This window comes from Dama dama, chromosome 14 (assembly GCF_033118175.1).
Source record: "Dama dama isolate Ldn47 chromosome 14, ASM3311817v1, whole genome shotgun sequence".
Lineage (NCBI taxonomy): Eukaryota > Metazoa > Chordata > Mammalia > Artiodactyla > Cervidae > Dama > Dama dama.
The window spans coordinates 31,469,748-31,492,118 of NC_083694.1; the positions used below are offsets into that span (position 1 = coordinate 31,469,748).

A 22,371-nucleotide genomic window follows, 5' to 3' on the forward strand; every position below is an offset into this window, starting at 1 on the left:
GAACAACTTAGAAATAGGTCTTAGACTCTGTTCTATAGAATGGAGTAAAACTAACTTTGCTGTGCTCTATTGTAGTACACCTAAGTTTATTTAGCAGCAGTAAATTTTAAGCTCTAAGAGTTTATTTTAGTACCATTGTTAGTACTTAATAAGTACAGAAAACTTTACTACATTCACTGTAATAATCTCATAGTTAAAAGAGATGCTCTCGAAAATCTTTATATATAAGGAAATATAACAAATGATAATATATCAATGTGAGGTTTAAATATTGCTTTATATGATATGTTAAAGGGAATTTAATGACTAAATGAAATTCTCTGAACATGAGATCAGACTTGACAGACTAGTTCATTTCATTCTTTTATTTCTCTCCCTTAGGAAGGTACATCTTCGTCTGGAAACAAGCGTTGGGTTTCACAATGGGCTAGTTTGGCTGCCAATCACACAAGGCATGATCAAGAAGAAAGAATAATGGAGTTGTCTGTACCTGTTCCTTTAGAGCATGGTATTTTCTTTCCTTCTTTTTTTTATTTTTTGTGAGCCATACCTCAGTTTTTAAAATACTATAGGCTAAGTCTGTGTAGTGAGAAGTGAATTAAACCTAAATAAATATATTCACATAATCTCAAGCTACTATATATAGATTTTATTTTCACTAGAAATGCAGACATCATTAATGTAACCCTAACTGAAAATAGAGGTAATTTGTAGATGAAGCATGTGTATGTGTGTGTGTGTGTGTGTATACTCACAAAAACTTATATATGGCTATATGTATATAACATATATACATGTGAAAATTTAAAAATAAGACTAATACAGTTCCAAACTGTCCCATTCACTAACACATCAAATATTTAAAAGCCACTTTTTTCCATATGTTCAATGAAGAAAATTTACTTAATACAACTTAATTTATTAAATATATCTTTTACAAATGTATAATATGGTTTTTATTACTACCTTTTTACTATATTTCTGTGAACTGAAATATAAAGTTTCTTTAAAAAAACAAAAATTTTGATGCCTCTTATGATTTTATTATTAGATTCAGTTCATTACATTCTTCATTAAAAGTAAAACCCTCACGAGAATTTATATGTGGCTTTTTATCTGTTTTCTTAGCTGTGTTATCACTGGAAGTTGAAATAGAAACTTATTTTGTGTTTACTGTGGCACCCAAAAATCAATTTAGGAATTTTGTAAACATTAGTCAGCAAGTATTTGAGCAAGGTACACAGTAGTGTACTAGAAAAGATGTATAGTTTATCATAAAAATTAGAAGTAATTTTTAGTATTACCAAAAATTTTTGGAAGGACAGCATAATTTTCAGATTGGTTCACATAAACTAATTACAGTTTGGGGAACAAAAAAGCAAGTCAGGCTAGAGGATTTATAAAGAATCATTATAAAAGTATTATTAGCAGTGGAAAGCAAAATTCTACCCTTGTTATAAAAATTAATGATACTTGGCCTTCATTATTTTGTTCCTGTTTCATCATATTCTAAATGAGCTTACTGAGATAAACTGATAAATCTACTTATATCCTAAAATGTTCTTGTCAAATATCCATTGAATATGTGTTAGGAGCCAGGACAGTGTGAGAAATGCTAGAAAAGTACAAAAAGATAAAATAGCTATGACTAAATAAGTTTGGTGCTTGAAGTAGTACTGCGGAGATAAGACATAACCAAATAACATGATCATTTGCTAAATTAAAGTAACATTAGTAAGTTATTAAGTTATTTTCCTATATTATAGCCCTAGTATTGCTATGAAATTTAGATGCTAAAATTTTAGAATTATAAAGGGATGGCCACAGAAGCTATATCTAGTATCTTTTTTTCCACTTACACCCAAAAGATTTAAATGCTTTATATGTTAATTTATATTTCCCTAAAAAGATCGCTTTTCTCAGAAATACATTTCATTTACAAACAGTCAGGAAAGTCCTCCTTAAGTAATATTCTCAAAGTCTGTCACATGGAAATGTTGAAGTTATATATTTTCCCATCAACTTCTCAGTTTGAGTCTTTAATATACCAGAAGATCATAATATGAAAATAACTCAGTTTGTGAAATTATGACAAATCCTGTCACCTTTTTCCTTTCTTATAATTGTTAAAAATCTTTTAATTAGCTTTGAATTTTTTCTTTTAGAACACGTTGTTAAAGTTGTACATTTTCTGTTTTACTTAGGAAATCCAGACTTGTCATTCTTTCAGTAGATAATGATGCTTATTAAAAATTAGGTATATTATTATTCTTTACTATGTAACTCAAAGTATAGCAAATAAACTGTTTATTAGACATTATTTTTACAATTCTATATATACTATGCAGAGTCCATTTTTTGTGAGTGAAATTTCACAGATGGGACAAGTCACAAAAGCCAAGAATGTGAACTTCTCTCCCATAAAAGACATTAAAAGAAAAAGAGAACAACAGATGTAGTTTTAAGATAAGATGACCCTAATTTTCATCTCATAAGATTTGCTCTATTAACTCCTGTTAGTAATGTACCTATTTGTGCATTGTACCTATGTGTTGCATTTTCTATTTAAATTACACTGTCACAATCTTGGCTTATTTCTTCAAAGTTTTACTTTATACTTAAGCCATTTCTTAACTTCAGAATCTAAGGTAATATGACATTTGTCTTATTTTCACTATTTTGCCCCAGTAAGTTCCTTATTTGTTGTTTTCTTTAACAGATACAGATATCAGTGAATCTGGCATTTCACTGAGAAGTACTGGCTCAGCAGCTTCCCTGGCTAGTCAGGGAGAGAGAAGGAGACGAACCCTTCCCCAGCTTCCAAGTGAAGAAAAGTCTCTTGAGAGCTCCAGATCAAAGGTTATAGCACAGAGGTCAGAGATAGGAGAAAAGCAAGACACGGAGCTTCAGGAGAAAGAAGCACCTACACAGGTATACCAGAAAGATAAACAAGACACTGACAGAGCCTTGGGTAAAATGAACAGGGCAGTGAATGGTGAGACTCTTAAAAATGGTGGAGATAGTAAAACCCTGCTTCACTTAGGCAGCTCTTACTCTGGAAAGGAGAAAAGTGAAACTGATAAGGAAGCTTCTTTGGTAAAGCAAACATTAGCTAAAATCCAGCAACAAGAACAAAAGGAACAGGCACAGTGGACACCTACTAAATTATCTTCTTCAAAAAACATTACAGGTCAGATAGATAGATGTAGGGAGGAGTCTTTTAAGCAGGAGTCACAGCTTCAAGAAAAAATTCCAGGACTTTCTGCAGGCAAAGGAGAAAGAGCAATACAAAACGAGGGTAAGAGAAGAAAAGCTGAGGAAATTCTGAAAAGTCAGACTTCAAAGGGAGGAGACAAGAAGGAATCCTCCAAGTCATTAGTGCGACAAGGAAGCTTCACTATAGAAAAACCTAGCCCCAACATACCCATAGAACTTATCCCCCATATAAATAAACAGCCTTCATCAACACCCCCTTCCTTAGCATTAACAACAGCCAGCAGAATAAGAGAAAGAAGTGATTCCATGGATACTGATTCTAGTATGGACACAACCCTTATTCTAAAAGACACAGAAGCAGTAATGGCTTTTCTAGAAGCTAAACTGCGTGAAGATACTAAAACTGATGAAGGCCCAGATACTCCCAGCTATAACAGAGACAACTCCATTTCACCCGAATCTGATGTGGACACAGCTAGTACCATCAGTCTGGTTACTGGAGAGACTGAAAGAAAGTCAACCCAAAAGCGAAAGAGTTTCACTAGTCTCTATAAAGATAGGTGTTCCACAGGTTCTCCTTCCAAAGATGTTGCAAAGTCGTCATCTTCGGGTGCTAGGGAGAAAATTGAAAAAAAAACAAAAAGTCGTTCTGCAGATATAGGTTCTCGGGCAGAGGGTCGTAAATTTGTGCAGTCCAGTGGAAGAATAAGGCAGCCTTCAGTAGATTTAACAGATGATGACCAAACCTCTAGTGTACCTCACTCGGCCATCTCTGATGTTATGTCATCTGACCAGGAAACTTACTCTTGTAAATCTCATGGAAGGACTCCACTTACCTCAACTGATGAGCATGCACATTCCAAACTGGAAGGAAGTAAAGTAACTAAATCCAAGACTTCTCCTGGAGCACCTGGTTCGTCCAGTAAATCCACCACTCTCCCAAGGCCACGACCTACCAGGACTTCCCTCTTGCGCAGAGCCCGACTTGGTGAAGCTTCGGACAGTGAACTTGCTGATGCTGACAAAGCATCTGTTGCTTCTGAAGTGTCCACAACAAGTTCGACATCCAAACCTCCCACAGGAAGGCGTAGCATTTCTAGGATTGATTTGTTGGCTCAGCCTCGTAGAACAAGGCTTGGCTCATTATCGGCTCGCAGTGACTCTGAAGCAACAATCTCTAGAAGTAGTGCCTCTTCACGGACCGCAGAAGCCATCATTAGAAGTGGAGCCAGATTAGTACCTTCAGATAAATTTTCTCCTAGAATTAGAGCTAACAGTATCTCTCGACTGTCCGACTCCAAGGTCAAAAGTATGACCTCAGCACATGGCTCTCCTTCAGGTAAATTGGATCCAGACTTTTTATAATATTAGTGTATTTCTTTTATGTTTTGGGACTACTTCTTTGAAAAATTGTTAGCCGATTCCCAAAATTTTCAGCAGAAAGATCATACTGTAGAGGGTTTTGTTCCTTAAAAAGTTACTTTAGTTAGCTTGAAAATGAAGTGAAAGTGTCAGTGGCTCAGTTGTGTCCAGCTCTCTGCAATCCCATGGACTGTAGCCCGCCAGGCTCCTCTGTCCATAGAATTCTCCAGGCAAGAATACTGGAGTGGGTTGTTATTCCCTTCTCCAGGGGATTTCCCGACCCAGGGATCAAACCCGGGTCTCCTGCATTACAGGCAGTTTCTTTACCATCTGAGCCACCAGGAGGAAAATTCAGAAGTTACATACACTTCCAGTTAAAGTCCTGGTACAAAATAGTGAATTCAAAATTTGAAGTATTATTGAACTGATTTGGGAATTTTAATTGTCTAGTTGGTTAGGTATCTGGGTTTGTGTTTTAGACTTAGATTAGGAATTATTATCTGGTCTATATAATAAAAATGAATATGTGTTTCTGAAAACATGTTCAACTTTTAAATATCCTAACATAATTCTAAGTTCTTGTGAATCTGAAGAACAGTAGTATACTTTTTGTTACTCCTTTCAGAACTAAATGAAAAATGAGTTTTACTCTTTTCCTGTTTATTTTGAAATGTCTAATTTTTATTAAATTGATTTATGATTGGGGTGGGCGGAAACTAATCCTTTATTTCAGTGGAAGAAGATGGATTCGTGAGACAGTCACTAAGCACATGGGCAAAATTGGGCTATAGAAATTTAACTGGTTATGAGCATTACCTCATAATGTGCCGTCATATCATTTAACTGTAGTAATTAGCTGTCACTGATTGTGATAATTACAAGAGCTACTTTCTCCCCACCAGAATTAACTGCTTCTGGCATATTTGTCTGTGTATATACTTCATTTTCAGAGCTGTAGCCAGTGAGAATACATGTGTGACCAAAGAGTAGCAAGACAGATATTTGTGTGTATCCTGTAAATGTGGTCTTATTACTTCATAATCAGCCTCATGTGGGTGTGGCTGAAAAAGGACATTTGAGGGGAAACCAGCTGTTAAAGGACTTAAAGATTCATTTTTGTTGGTTGCTTAAGTGAGCCCTAAATCTTGAGTGAAGAGTAAAGGGAAAGTTGGTATGCAGTCTTTTCTTTTAAATTTTTACTTCTGTCACAGTTCAGCCCATAAAACCCCAAACCATAGTACTTTGCATGTGTTATTTTTTTCATTTTCTGTTCCTCCTCTCTTCTCTTCACTGCTGCTTTCCTCCACTCCATTCACATTCCTGTCTCCTGGTCTGTGGGTGAGGTGATGGTAATCATCATGTGAGGAGCTGAGGATAGATAACATAGAGTCTAGATTCCAAAAGAATAGGTGACATTTCCTTTATTACTCCTGTCCTCCTTGTTTCTACACGTCAGACTTTGGTTGGTGGCTAATGGGTCTGTTGCCAAGTATTTTAAAACTACCTTACTGCTTTATGCTCACCCACTGTTGTTACCTGGTGTTCCACGTGGCTGTGCTTCTTTGGTGCACATTTCCTTTGTGCTGCGTTCTGCCGTGTGTGCTCTGATGAGGTTTCTTCTGCCACAGTGCTTGTTTGCTCACTTCAAGTCTATTTAAGTACATGAAAACATTTAAGTGCTCTTCTGTCTTAACATAAGTTGTATGTTACCATGTAGCATGAAACTCTTGGTAACTCTTCCTTCTGTACTAGTTGTCTAGCTCTTAACACATGAGTGATCTGATTTTATTCTCAATGTTTAACAGAGGGACTTATTTGAGATGCAAACCAAATATGATTATTTCTAATAAGTCTAAGAAACAGCTATAAGATGCTATATATATATATTTATTATATATATGTCCTTATATATATGTATATGTATGTCTTTAAATATGTCTTCAAATTCTATATTTTAGCCTATATTTCGTTTTCTTCTTCTTTGAATACAGAACTTGATAAACATGCATCTTTCTGTGTCCAAAATGTACCTTGAATTACTTAATGAAATTTCCTAGGGCAGATTGAGGTATGTGACTTTGGCCTTCTTCAAACTTACTAGCAGTATATTAAATAATTAACATCATTGAATTTAATAGTTCAAAGGGTTATTCAGTTTAGAGAACTAAAGCCAAGAGATGGAATAACCTGCCTGGTCACATAGATATATCAAGAACAGGTTGTGAATCCAAGGCATTTAATTCCCAGCCTATTGCTTTTTCTACAACAATCAGTCTAGCGCTGAGAAACAGACTCCACTTATGTGCAGACTTCCAGAGGACAGCTAGACTATTGGATTATTATCAGGAGTATAAATATATAACCAATAGACAATATAAATATTTTGGTATTATTCACTATAATCTTTGTAATTATGATGTTTTACCAAGTCCATGTTCTCTCTCCCACCTTTTTGAGCCTAAAGCCACATTGTGGTCCAGGAATATGTATTCAGATTCTTTTAAGATGCCCATTTCCAGTTTTATATCCTATCTAGGACAATGACCTGGACCTTTCAGTCAGTGGTAACATACTAAAATAGTTATGTGTGGTAAATAGTAATTACAACATTTCTACTTACTATAATTATAAATCTTAAATGGAGAAAGGAAATAAAAATTCCTAGCTTTTGAAATATTTAAAAGAATGTGAAACCATCCTTGTCAGTGTTGCTAAGCACACTATAAACTTTTAAAAATCTTAAAAATGCCTGACCCTGGAACCTGTGCAATTATCCAAACTAATACATAAAAATAATTTTGTAAAGCTTCAAATTGTATAGTTTAGCCTGTGTTAGAAGAAGCTTTTCCAAGAAATGAATATGATAAAAATAAAATGGAAATGTCGTTATTTGACAAAATTAAGAGTAAGATTTCTTCTATGTTTCTTTAATTCTGATGTAGCATGCTTTCAGGAGTTTAGTCCACCCTGTCCCCAACACTTCAAAAATTTTTTCATTGATCCTTCAATATAAAGTTATGTTAAAATATCCAGATGTATTTAAAACTAGGTACCCTGAATTACCAAAGTAAGGCTTCCCCAATGGCTCAGTAGGTAAAGAATCTGCCTGCAGTACAGGAGACCTGTATTGATCCCTCGGTCAGGAAGATCCACTAGAGAAGGAAATGGCAACCCACTCCAGTATTATTGACTGGCGAATTTCATGGACAGAGGAGTTGGGCAGGCTACAGTCCATGGGATTACAAATAGTCGAACACAACTGTGACTGATTTTCACTTTCACCCTGAATTATCAAAGTAAGGCAGTTTTCATTATGTTTTAAGTATACATTCTAAAATTTTCAAAAATCATGTTAACATCCTTAAAATTTTTTTAGACTGTTTTCCCATTTTTATTGTAATCCTCAAAATTTATAGATGATGATGTTAACTCTTGGACATGCATGGGTTGAGTTATTTCTTCTCAAGTCAAAGACCAATACAGAACACCATGATCTTTTTGTTACATGCTCATACATATTAAACATGTTTGTGGCTTAATTTCCCACAAAAATATTTTTATTTAGGTATAAAAATGTAATGTTTGTCTTCTGAAATTTATTTGTTATATCTGTAGATAATGATGTGTTTTGATGTCAGCAAAGTTTTGGTTAAGAGTAAAAGAAATCAAACCACTCACAGATAAATGATCCTAATAACTCTTTTTCCCCTTTTAAATTTTTTAGACATCATGAATAATATATATTCTTGATGAATGTAGTAGTTTATTACTTCCACAAGAGGGAGTGTTGTATAATTTTATAGCTAAAATGAGTCTGTTTAACTAACATAGCTAGAGTAATTTTCAGGTTAGCTACAAAATAATTAAGCCCATCTTGGAACTTTTTCTCATTTTATTATATGTGCTGTCCAGCACTTCATCAACCCAGGAAGCTTCTTAGAGACTGGCATTTCAGATAACTTCAACACAGTTTTCTCATTTTATTATATGTGCTGTCCAGCATTTCATCAACCCAAGAAGCTTCTTAGAGATTGTCATTTTAAATACCTTCAACACAGATTTTCAATTTAAGCATTTATCTGAAATGCCTAATTAGTATCAGTATATCAAATGAGCCTAATAATATAAAGTTACATTTGATTCTCTAAATAATTTTATCTAAGCAGGGTAAAATTCAAGAAGAAAGTAAAAAAAAAAAAATTTCATCCCTGTAAAAATCATAAAACAATCATTCTATGAGAATTCTAGGGTGTCTTTTTTTTTTAATTAGTCTAACTTGAAATTTTTTTAAATAAAATATTTATTTAATTTTAAAGCACTTGGAATGAGTTTTGCACACTGAGAGTCAGTAGACCTGGCGTAAACTTTGATTTAAGCAAGTCACAGGACCTTTCTGGGCCCAATTTTTATCTATAGATTGAAGAATTTAAACTAGCTCACGTCCAAAGTCATTTTATTCTAAAATTCTATAAGGTAAGTAGGCACTGGGGAAAGTTAAAAACATTTTTACTTAAAGTTTCCTCTACAAAAGCTAGTTAGATTATAGGGATTTTTCTTCAGATAAAATATATTGCTGCTTTAGTTTGGAAGCAAAGATTAAGAAAGCAAAGGTATTGAGAGAACTTCTTCGACAAATAATAGGTTAGAGGTCCTGGCTTTAACTCCCTTTCACAGTCCCTTTTTCACCAGTAGTCATCATTTCAAGTCTCATTTTTTGTTCAGAGGTTAACTTAAGCTTTGCTTCATAGCACACCATGTATAATATGCTTTCCATTGGTAGAGATAACTTTTAGTTATTTGAAGACTTACTAATCATATTTTTATTTTCTGCTATGTCCTGTATTTTATATTTTCCTTCTCGCCTTCCTTTTATTATTTTTTCATTTTTTATGCAATTTTAAAGGTTACTTTTTATTTACAGTTATTCCAAAATATTGGCTGTCTCCCCCATCCTTGAGCTCATCTTACACCCAATAGTTTGTACCTCCTATATTGCTTCTCCTCTTTTAAAAGTTATTCTTAGAAACTTCAGTATTCTTGCTGGGTTCTAGGTAGACTTATAAAATATAGGTGGAAAGTTTATGAATTTCATTTGAAAAAGAAGTTTTTCTTTTATTCTTTTCTCCAAAAGGTAATGATTTTCTGACCTGGAGACTTAGATTGCACAATTTAAATTCTAACGGGGCTCAGCTTCTATATTGTCACCTGATAACTTATGTCACCCGACTTTTAGCCCTTGTTTCTCACTTTCTCATTCTGCTTTCATGTGCTCTGCCACTCAAAATACCCATCAGTTATTGATGCCATTCTCTCTAAATTACCTCCATGTTAACAACCTGAATTCTATAATACCTGTTTTCATACCTTCTGCAGTTTATTAAAACTCTTTGTTACTGGTTTTGTCCTCTCCAATTTTCAGTTATAGGTATGGTTACATAGTTTTCAAATAAAAAATCAGGAAATTTAATCTAACAAAAGATCTTTTTTATTTATGAATTTCCTTTTATGAATCATATTCTAGGGTAGCAAAATAAAAAACATTCAGCATTTAATGAAATGTCTTTATTAAAAAGTACAGATTTGTTTGCTATATAGCTAATTGCCTTGCTGTGTTTCTTTAAAAAAAAAAAAAAAAACTTATTTACTCTTTCTTAATTTTTCCTAAAGCTGTTTTCAAGTCTCAGGGTCAGTTCAAATGTCTAGAAATTAGTAAATTTCCACCATGGTAAAAGTATTATTTGTGCTAATGAATTATCTTCTAATGTTAAAATCAAAAATTATTTTCAATAACCCCTTAAAAAAAACTGATTAATTACCTGGAGTTCCATATATATTATGTTCATGTACACTTTTACAGAAAGTCATGAAGTTTTGCCTATCTTCATTCTCTGAAATAAGAGTTTAAATCCAGACAAATGGGTAGGCACTGATTTATGATATAGTCCTGATTACAGATTTCTCTGTTCTTAAAGCAGTTCTGGGAACAAATATCAATCTTATTTGAGTGCCAACTCAGCCTTACAGAGCCTTAAGCAGAAATGAAGTTTATGAAAGAAAAGACAGGAAAGGCATAAAATTCAAGTGAAGTAGGATAAAGGAATTCTAGACTTCACCAATGTACACAGCCTAGAGTCAGCTTCTGTTTTATAAGAGAAAGATAAAGAAAGCTCTTAATATTAACAGCAGTTGGAACTTAATAACGGAAGCTAAGGTTTTAGCACTTTAGCCACCAAAAACGTCTCATGCTTTTTTACTAGGTTTTCCTATTTTGAGGAAAGGAAATGGTCAGTATCTAGGAATTAATTCACTTATTCAAACATATTTATTAAACATTTGTTAGCCAGACACTGCTAAATGCTAGAAACATGTTAGTGGATTAAGCAGGCATAATTCCTGCCCTTCTGAAGTTTTCCAGAGATTAGCCGTTTTTTCCCTATTTTTACCTCTTTATGCTTCACACTTTATTTGCATGTTTAATTATTATATTAACAGTAGTAGTGACCTGTCTGCATTAATTTGTCTTCTAATTTTCAAATGTGTCCACAAAACCATTTTTTAAATCTTTACTAACCTTAAATAAGAAAGTGATTGCCACTTTCTTTAATGTGACTATTGTCAGTATCTCCTGTGCTATAAATGTTAATGGTTGTGAGAATACCTTTGTAGGTTTTCACTCCTTGTAGGTTTTATTGCCATTGTCTATTTTCACCTGTATGCTTTCAATGTCAAAGCAGCAGAGTTGTACTGAAGATGCTTTGTTGTGTTTTTACCGTGTAAAAAGATTTTTTCCAATCATAGCATAACAGGATGTTGAATGACAGAGGTAATGTTTTTTTTTCTGCCATAAAGGCATAATTTCCACAGCAGGAATTATGCATATTTGTTTGTTGGGAAAAGAGGGTTTTTACCATCTCCATGTTGAAAAGTCCATGTGGCATGAGGAAATCTTTTCCCTTATTTTATTTTTTTGTTGTTGTTGTTGCTGTCATTAAAAAAGAAAAAATCCATGTCACTTAAATGAGAAATATTTGCAATTAAATAGTACCTGAGTTAAACATTTATGAATAGAGCTTGCTTAGTTGTTTGTCATTAGTCAACTGTTCATCTGAATGTTTGTTTACTCACCATGCTACAGAAAATGTGATCTTTCTATTCTTAATTCTTCATTGTTTTTAATTCACCAAAGTATGATGTTTCTATCTTAAGGAGTAGTAGACTTAATGGTTTTGTAAACTATGTGTATGTCAGTTTTTGAAAATTGTGCTGTGTGTGGTCTCATGGTGTTTTTGAAATCATGATTTTTATTTTCTCTCTTTTAAAAGATAACATAATAATTCTTTTTTTAATAATTAAACTAATTTAGTAAATTCAAGATGGAGGCGCTTTCCTACTGATTATGCTTCCACCTCAGAAGATGAATTTGGATCAAACCGTAATTCCCCTAAACATACCCGTCTACGTACTTCTCCAGCCCTGAAAACGACTCGATTGCAGAGCTCTGGGTCAGCAATGCCTACTAGTTCTTCATTCAAACACCGGATAAAAGAACAGGAAGACTACATCCGAGATTGGACTGCCCATCGAGAAGAAATAGCCAGGTTGGTTTTAATCCGTTATCTCTAAGAGTTGAAATCATTTGTTACTGTTTCAACTTGATAACAAGTTTAGCTTTTACTTTGTTTGTACCAAGAAATGAAATCCACAGAGAACTAAGAACGTTAGTTTTGTTGATAGTATTACTCATTATCCTTTTTTTTTTTTTTTAAATGCAAGTGCTGCTTACATGTTAAATAATTTATTTTGGTAAACCCCTCTTTCTTATTTCCAGTAGAGACGCTGATGAATTAATATAATTTTGAAAGGTAGTCAGTATCAGGTCTACATAATTGAGAATTATGCAGATACTTTTTTTTATTCTTTTACCTTCCAAAGAGGTGTGCTTGTTAGAGATGTTGCTAACGTTCTCTGGGGAGAATTAGAGTAGGCAGATTATTACTTGCACTTTTATGAGTTCATTAGATTGAGTTAGTACAATCCTTTAATAATTAAATGAGAATATTATTTTGAATATTAAATGTTTATAATAACCTTAAGATTACATAATTAAAAGTGAAATTCATGCTGCAGATGTGATTTTTAACCCCTAACATTGCAGTTGACCGTTCAATAGAGGCTCTATTCAAAAAAATGCTTTAGTAGTCAAGGGTTTTTTGGTAAGTTTGTAAGGTATTAAATTTTCTGTTACATGTTACCTAAAGATGTTCACTGTGTACATGCTAAAATTATTTCTGCCTTTAGCTTGAGGTCCTAATTTTCTTATACTTAACAACATTTATTAAAGAAATTATATATAATAATTCATAAATTCCTTGAAAAATTTTTATGATGATTTTATGATGTTTATCTTTTTTTTCTTTACTCTATAGACTTCTGTGAATTGTTTCTTTTTTTCCTGGATCATTAGTTTAATGTTTAGGTTTTTTTTTTGTTTTCTTTAGTGACTATTCACTTGTGGTTGCTTTTAGTTCTTGCAGAACATGCCCTTCTAATCTCATTGTGTTGCTTAAACATTACTTTTTGGCCATGTAAACGACAATAATTGTTGAAGCATTGTAAACCAGTTCTGATTAGAGTATGGGCATGTATGTGCTTTGGGATCCATGCATTATTGTCCATTGTGCTAAGTTGCTTCAGTTGTGTCCGACTCTGTGCAACCTCATGGACTGTAACCCACCAGGCTCTTCTGTCCATGGGATTCTCCAGGCAAGAATACTGGAGTGTGTTGCCATCCCCTCTTCCAGGGGACCTTCCCAACCTAGGGATCAAACCTGCATCTCGTACATGTCCTGCATTGGCGGGCAGATTCTTTACCACTAGCATCACCTGGGAAGCCACTCCATGCATTATTATGGACCCACAAAACTGCAATGAGAGAATCTTGATACTGTATTTTTTTTTCTTGTGGGCACAGCTGGCAACAACGGGCCTTGCTCTTGTCTCATTTTTTTTCCTCCCCATGGACAAGTCTCACCACATGAACACAAGGGGTACCCAAGGGAACTAGAATGTTCTGCTTTTTCTTAGGAGGGTTTGTCTCTTAAACTCTCTACCCTAAACTAGATCACTGAACACCTTCTGGGCCAAATCCACTTCCCTGTCCCTAAACAGAAAAGAATTATGATACAAAGGGGAAAGTGACTAAGAACTGTCTATTATATTTTCACTTGGTTTTATTTTGTTAGTATGTGTATTTTATTACCCTTGTCTGTATATATTTTATTATCTATAGTAGTACTCTAAGGCTAGCCTATTTAACACCTAATGATTGTATGCCTTTTTCCTCCAGTTTGTTAGTAGCATTATGTTAATAAAACTTGCTGTTGGGATTTAATTTTTCAAGGTATATTTTCCAGCCATACATCTCACAGGAAGAGAAAGTATATTTATTTTTGTTTTTTAAGATATTTAAAAAAGTAAGAGGGGAAGATAGGAAGTATAGGAAGGAAAGAAAGTTAATGTTGATGTTTAATGTTCCTATAGAATACTGACATTTGCTTAATGTGCAGAAATTTATTTTCAAATAACTAAACTAAATAGAATGTGAGAAATACATGTTTTATTTCTATAAATTGGCTACCACTTTCACTTAAGAAATTTGAAAAGCATAATAGTGATTTTAATTGATTACAAAATGTTTTCTGCTTTTTCATACTCTTTTTGCTTATATTTTAGAGCTGTATTACTAAACCAGCACCTTTACACCTCTGCAGTTTTGTTTTGGATCAAGTTTATGTTTGCATAAATTTTTTTTATGTATTGTATAATCCCCATCCACATGTAATTCCCATTCACTCAACAAAGAATTCCTAAGCAACTTCTATGAGTAGAACATAGTATTTAGCCTGAGTGAAGTGTAAAGATGACTTAGACATGAGTATCCTCAGAGAGTTCAGAGTCAGAGGAAAGAAGCAAAGGTGTTGCATGAGGTGATATCAGGCAGAGTGGTAGAAGAGGTTGTAGAAAGGGTGAAGTTTGAACTTCCCTGGTAGTCCAATAGCTAGGATTCCATGCTTCCAATGCAGGGAGCCTGGGTTTGATCCTTGGTCAGGGAACTAGATCCCACACACTGCAACTGGAAGAACCTGCTTGCCGTAATTAAGGCCTGACACAGCCAAATTAATTAATTAATTATTTTTAAAAGGGTGTCTGCAACAGGAATTTACTGGAGGTTGAAAAGAGAAAAGAAATAGCATGGAAAAAAAAAAAAGTGGGTGAAGTTTGTCCGAGTCTAAGATATAAAGGTATATAGTTAATAGATGACCAAATTGAAGATAATCCTAAACCAGCTCAATAATAGGAGACATTGAGTGCCAGCTAAGAAGCATACATATTATTTTATATATAAGACTTATGTTTATAGCATTGAAACAAGTATACTATCAAGGGTGAAACAGATCACCAGCCCAGGTTGGATGCATGAGACAAGTGCTCAGGGCTGGTGCACTGGGAAGACCCAGAGGGATGGGATGGGGAGGGAGGCGGGAGGGGGGATCGGAATGGGGAACACATGTAAATCCATGGCTGATTCATGTCAATGTATGGCAAAAACCACTACAATATTGTAAAGTAGTTAGCCTCCAACTAATAAAACTAAATGGGAAAAAAAAAAGACTTTAAGATTTTTGAAAAGGATGATAAGATCTGTATTAAAAGAAGGTTACTCTTAAGAGCAATTTGTAGAATTGTTTGAGAGAGAAGAGAACCTATAGATAAAGTAGTGATCTATTCTAGAAGTTAATGTGCAAGGCATTGAAGGCCTTAAGTTAAGATAGTGACGGTATAAATGGAGATATGGACGTGTAACATTTGACAGCATTTGACGATTGCCAGAATAACTTCATGGTTGTTCAAATGAATATTGTTAAGAACTCCTATGAGCAGAATGTAGTTTTTAGCATGAGTGACCCGTAAAGGTGACTTAGAAATGGATGTCCTCAGAAACAAAAAGGAAGATAAGCTCTGTTTTGGGCATGCTGACTTCAGGTACTTTTGGAACAGACATATGAAAGAGTATATAGCTCTGCAGCACAGGAAGCTCATGAGAGCTAGAATCATCGTTTTGGAAGTCAGACAAAAAGAAAATAGTTGACACTGTGGTCATAGACATTGCCAGGAAGTGGTGAGTGAACTGAGAATATTATTGAACTCTGAGGGATAACCTAAATTATAAGGATTCAGTGTAGCTGAATGATCAAAATCATGGACTCTGGGATCAGACCTTCTCAATTCAAGCCCAGCTCTGCCATGTGGTCTGTAAGACCCTAGACAAGTTAAGTAACTGTGCTCTAGTTTTATGTGTAAAATGGACATAACAATAGTGTCAACTTGAGAGAGTTGACAAACCAAGACATGTGCATAACCTAGTGCTTGATGTACGGTAAGCTATCAAATATTAGTTATATTTAAGTGGAGTGCAGAGAAAACAGTGGTGTGTGTTGTGTTTATAACTTAATTGTGAGCACTTGGTTTTCTGTATATTTGATAATTTAAATTTATGAGACTGCAGATATAACTGGAGTTTCAGAATCAATGTTATATTCTTACAATTTGTAAAATATTTTATTAAGGCTTACCCTATACTAATAGGAAACCTAAGAATCTCAACCAAAGTTTCATTCAGATTTCATTTCAAACTTTGTTTTAAAGCATTCTTTTTTCCTAACAATAATAATGCTGATATATAAATAGTCTATTTTTAATGTTAAAATGATTATTAAATAAATGTGTCATAGAACACCTACCTAATGAGCCTTATTTCCTGATTTGATTGACCCAGAAGTAGTCATCTGACAGTTCCGGTCAAGAGGAAAGAGGCTTTATTACTGAATCTTTTACATATAGTATTTTTATTAGTGAAATTCAAATAAGAATACCTATAAGTGTATTTTTTAATATTTTAAAATACAATGATGGTTTATATTTTTCAAGTCTCAATATTTATGATTAAAATTACAAATGCATGGTAATCTTAATGGCAAAAAACCAAATTGTAATTTTAATGCATTTTATTAGAAGTTTTTTTATATTTTTGGTAAGAGCCAATTTAATTTAGTGGCCAGAATTAAATGATATGGATTTCCTTATAATATATGCATGCTTAGTTTTTCCAGTCATGTCTGACTCTTTGCAGACACAACTGAAGCCTGTCCATACAGCCTATGGTCTGTAGCCTGCCAGGCTTCTCTGTCCATGGGATTTTCCAAGCAAGAATACTGGAGCCAGTTTGCAATGCCCTGCTCCAGGGAATCTTCCCTACCCAGGAATTGAATGCATGTCTCCAGCATTGCAGGTGGATTCTTTACCCTTGAGCCACCGGGGAAGCCCTTATAATATATAAAGCAATGTAATGAAACGTTACAAAAGTAAGAAGTCAGGAGATACCGGGAGTAACGGGCAAATTTGGCCTTGGAGTACAAAATGAAGCAGGTCAAAGGCTAACAGAGTTTTGCCAAGAGAACGCACTGGTCATAACAAACACCCTCTTCCAACAACACAAGAGAATACTCTACACATGGACATCACCAGATGGTCAATATCAAAATCAGATTGATTATATTCTTTGCAGCCGAAGATGGAGAAGCTTTATACAATCAACAACAACAAGACCAGGAGCCGACTGTGGCTCAGATCATGAGCTCCTTATTGCCAAATTCAGACTTAAATTGAAGCAAGTAGGGGAAACCACTAGACCATTCAGCTATGACCTAAATCAAATCCCTTATGATTATATAGTGGAAGTGACAAATAGATTCAAGGGATTCGATCTGATAGACAGAATGGCTGATGAACTGTGGACAGAGGTTTATGACATTGTGCAGGAGGCATTGATCAAGACCATTCCTAAGAAAAAGAAATGCAAAAAGGCAAAATGGTTGTCTGAGGAGGCCTTACAAATAGCTGAGAAAAGGAGAAAAGGAAAGATATACCCATTTGAATGCAGAGTTCCATAGAATAGCAAGGAGAGATAATAAAGCCTTCCTCAGTGATCAGTGCACAGAAATAGAGGAAAACAACAGAATGGGAAAGACTAGATATTTCTTCAAGAAAATTAAGAGATACCAAGGGAACATTTCATGCCAAGATGGGCACAATAAAGGACAGAAATGGTAGGGACCTAACAGAAGCAGAAGATATTAAGAAGAGGTGGCAAGAATGCAGAGAAGAATTGTACAAAAAAGATCTTCAAGACCCAGATAACTATGATGGTGTGATCACTCACCTAGAGCCAGACATCCTGGAATGTGAAGTCAAGTGGGCCTTAGGAAGCATCACTACACACAAAGCTAGTAGAGGTGATGGAATTCCAGTTGAGCTGTTTCAAATCCTGAAAGATGATGCTGTGAAAGTGCTGCACTCAATATGCCAGCAAATTTGGAAAACTCAGCAGTGGCCACAGGACTGGAAAACATCTGTTTTCATTCCAATCCCAAAGAAAGGCAATGCCAAAGAATGCTCAAACTACCACACAATTGTACTCATCTCACATGCTAGCAAAGTAATGCTCAAAATTCTCCAAGCTAGGCTTCAACTGTATGTGAATCATGAACTTCCAGATGTTCAAGCTGGATTTAGAAAAGGCAGAGAAACCAAAGATCAAATTGCCAACATCCATTGGATCATAGAAAAAGCAAGAGAATTCCAGAAAAACCTCTACTTCTGCTTTATTGACTATGCCAAAGCCTTTGACTGTGTGGATCGCAACAAACTGGAAAATTCTTCAAGAGATGGGAATATCAGACTACCTGACCTGCCTACTGAGAAATCTGTGTGCACGTCAAGAAGCAACAGTTAGAACTGGACATGAAACAACAGACTGGTTCCAAATCGGGAAAGGAGTACATGAAGGCTGTATATTGTCACCCTGCTTATTTAACTTATATGCAGAGTACATCATGCAAAATGCTAGGCTGGATGAAGCCCAAGTTGGGATCAAGATTGCCGGGGGAAATATCAATAACCTCAGATATGTGATGACCCCACCCTTATAGCAGAAAGCAAAGAGGAACTAAAGAGATTCTTGATGAAAGTGAAAGAGGAGAGTAAAAAAGTTGGCTTAAAACTCAACATTCAGAAAATGATGATCATGGCATCCAGTCCCATCCCTTCATGGCAAATAGATGGGGAAACAATGGAAGCAGTGAGAGACTTTATTTTCTTGGGCTCCAAAATCACTGCAGATGGTGACCCACAGCCATGAAATCAACAGATTTGCTCCTTGGAAGGAAAGCTATTACCAACCTAGAAGCATATTAAACAGCAGAGCCATTACTTTGCCAACAAAGGTCCGTCTAGTCAAAGCTATGGTGTCTTCAGTAGTCATGTATGGATGTGAGAGTTGAACTATAAAGAAAGCTGCGCACCGAAGAATTGATGCTTTTTAGCTGTGATGTTGAAGAAGACTCTTGAGAGTCCCTTCAACTGAAAGATCCAAGCAGTCAATCCTAAAGGAAATCAGTTCTGAATATTCATTGGAAGAACTGATGCTGAGGCTGAAAATCCAATACTTTGGCCACCTCATGCGAAGAACTTACTCATTGGGAAAGACCCTGATGCTGGGAAAGATTGAAAGTGGGAAAAGAAGGGGATGACAGAGCATGAGACGGTTGGATGGCATCACTGACTTGATGGACATGAGTTTGAGTAAACTCTGGGAGTGGGTGACGGACAGAGAAGCCTGGCGTGCTGCAGTTCATTGGGTCGCAAAGAGTCGGACATGACTGAACGACTGAACTGAAATAGCCTATTTACAGTGTTGTGATAGTTTCTGTTTCTTCACCATTGCAGCCCTTAGGACCTAGCACAGTGACCAGATCATTAAGTATTTACTGGTAAATAAAAAGGAATTGACCGTAGATTGCTTCTGTTGGGCCGTAAGCTTCAAGTTAGCTTCTCTTTTTAAATCTGTAGTTAAGTTTCTATGCAATTACTCCATTCTGTGAAAGCCTTTCAAGCTTACATTTTGCATAAGTTAAAAAGTTGTTACTTTGCGCTTTGAATTTTAGAGTTGGAAAGCTTATATGGGTGTTTTACAAATATTCTGTCATTCCAAAGCTTTTGGTTACTGTGCAAGTAACCAAATTGAGATCCTATGCAGTGGCTGCATAACTTAGAAAATGTTCAGTTATCACTGATAACAGTTACTTAGTTCTTCAGTCCATGTGGCTGAAAGTACAAATAAATGACTTTAGGGACATGATCTCAAAACATGGAATCTGGCCCTGTGTTAGCTACTTTTAAGTTGTGTGGTCATGAGCAAGCCAGTAATTTTCTCTGAAAACACATCTTTCTTCATAATCAATCAGTTAGATAAGTTCTTCTACTACCTTGTGACCCTCAAATGACGTGTGATGTACTATGAAGTATGGTAGATAACATAAAATGCTATGCTCTGTCAGAGCTCCTCACTTCTTTGGTACAATACACCCCTTGGGCCATCTGGAGGAGCTTAGGGAGCTTCTCTCAGAGAGGTATAAACATTAGAAACAATTATTTTGAAATACAGCTTTTAAAATATTTTTAAAATGATATAGTCGTATATAATTCTTCGTTAACATAGTAAATGGAATGTTATTGCTGTGGGTGTAATGAAGTAGTTTTGAAGTAGTAGTGATGACTAAATATTTTGATATACTCATAGAAACTATAATGTGATTAGTTTTGCTGACAAAAATCACCAGTACTGCTAATACCACTGTTGTTTGTTGCTTATCTTTGTAATTGAAAGAAATGCTAAGTTTCATTTAGAAGGTTAGTGAAAATAAAGCTGTAATTGCTTTTCTCATTCAGGTTCACAGGCCTTTGAATTGTTTACCATGCCCAAGTTTAAAAACTGCTGTAATAATGTTAATGCTAGTAATTCCCATTAACTGTGTTTTTAAAAGACACATATCAGTGCTTCAGGCACTTAACTCATCTATTTTTAAGTGACAACTTGTAAATTATGTGTGGTTTAGTTTGATACATATTGGAATTAACATTTTAATTCTTCCAATATCAAAACAGTTAATGGCACACGTAGAAAATCTGAAGTTTTGAGGACAAATCTTTAAATATACAACTTATAAAACCGATTCTATCGGAATGATCGTTTGTAGACCTGCTGTGTGAAAGAATTAAACTTCTTTTCTAAAATCACCGCCAGGATCAGCCAAGACCTCGCGCTCATTGCTCGGGAAATCAACGATGTAGCGGGAGAGATAGACTCAGTGACCTCCTCAGGCACTGCCCCCAGTACCACAGTAAGCACTGCCGCCACCACCCCCGGCTCTGCCATAGACACTAGAGAAGAGGTAGGAGATCTTCATGGAGAGATGCATAAGGTTCTTCCTTTTCTTTATTTCTTTTGCTTTTAGCTTTTTGCTTCGTTTTTTTTTTGGTTACATCCATCCTCCCTATTTGCATGAAGCTCTGCATTTTCCAACTTTGCTTTAACAAATTTCTTTTATGTTCTTATAACAAAACTAGTAAAGGCTAACATTTGGTCTACTATTAGCATGAAGCTGTAAAATTATTCAAAATAAACACTTTGTAAAATATGAAAATAAATGACACATAAAAAGCACATCCAAATTTGGTGAATAATTGTGTAAATAATAAATCATTGTATACAGTTTCTATAAATCTTACATAGATTCTTAACTAGAAGTTATCTCAAGTAGCAAGAAAAAGTCTATAGTTTTCACTACTTTAAATAATTCTGTTGATGAATATATATATATATTCACAAAGATTCTTCAAAAATTGAAATATACATACATATACACTCTCACTCAAATATATGTATTCAGTTTTAAAACATTCTTGTGAACTGTGCAGGGTAAGTTAGCATATACAGACTATTGCCCTGCCAAACCAGAGTCCCCTGTTCTCCCCCTCCAGGGGACACCACAAACAACAGATGGCTCCAGAAGTTAACCTTTTAAAATATAATATAAAAATAATGGTATTCTGGCCATGTTGGGTTTCTTGATTTGGTGCAGAGATACAAAAAAAGACAGACACTGTGGAAGAATGAGTTACAGTTTTATTAGGACAAAGCCACACTGATTTGTTTAATTATCTTCTGACTGTTTTAGGCTACAGTGTCAGAACTGAGTAGTTGAACAGAGACTGGAAGACTGCACAGCCTAAAATATTTATCATTTGACCCGTTACAGCAAAAATGTGCCAATCCCTAATATTGATTCATTTCACTTCCTTAATTTTATAAAATAATGTTCTCAATAGTAGCCAAAAATGGCTAGCCTTTTTGACACATTTAATTCTGGTAAACTCTTCTACTAAAATTTTCTTCAGTTGCTTTTTGTCACATTTATAATCTTATTCTTTAATGATCATAATTTTGTTGTTTTTTTCCCCTTTATGTGTTCTCTAATTTGGTAAATAATGTTTCATCAGTCTGTGTAGTTTTGTTACCACACTGATCAATTGTAAATGTGTATAAAAAATCATCCTTATTGGTGAAAAACAAAAGGATCTTCTTGGTGGCAAGACATACACAATTCTTCCTGGTACATTTTGAATGATGAAGATGTTATTTTCTCAGCTGTCTAACTAAATTATACCTAACTTGATTGTACATTCACTCAGACTCAGTAAAATTGTTCAAACATTTCATTAAGTAGAATTCCATTTTTTCCTTTTGACTTCATTTCTTATTACTGTACTAGAGTTTATTCCTTCTTCAGTAAACCTGAGTTACTTTGTACTATATGTGCATAATTTGCACTGTAG

The 22,371-nt window shown here is 34.8% G+C and overlaps 1 protein-coding gene across 10 annotated transcripts in view; it reads left to right on the top strand.

Annotated features, from left to right (window-relative positions):
• CEP170 (centrosomal protein 170) overlaps window positions 1-22,371 on the top strand; it is a 132,752-nt gene that overhangs the window by 94,612 nt on the left and 15,769 nt on the right. For 4 of the 10 annotated variants that reach the window (XM_061160232.1, XM_061160240.1, XM_061160241.1 and 1 more), the window contains 4 exons: window positions 382-508; window positions 2,720-4,555; window positions 11,942-12,176; window positions 20,780-20,957. In XM_061160232.1, coding sequence (XP_061016215.1) covers window positions 382-508; window positions 2,720-4,555; window positions 11,942-12,176; window positions 20,780-20,957 — 2,376 coding nt within the window. The remainder of the gene's footprint in view (window positions 1-381; window positions 509-2,719; window positions 4,556-11,941; window positions 12,177-20,779; window positions 20,958-22,371) is intronic. The other 6 variants (XM_061160237.1, XM_061160242.1, XM_061160239.1 and 3 more) reach the window with 4 other exon arrangements.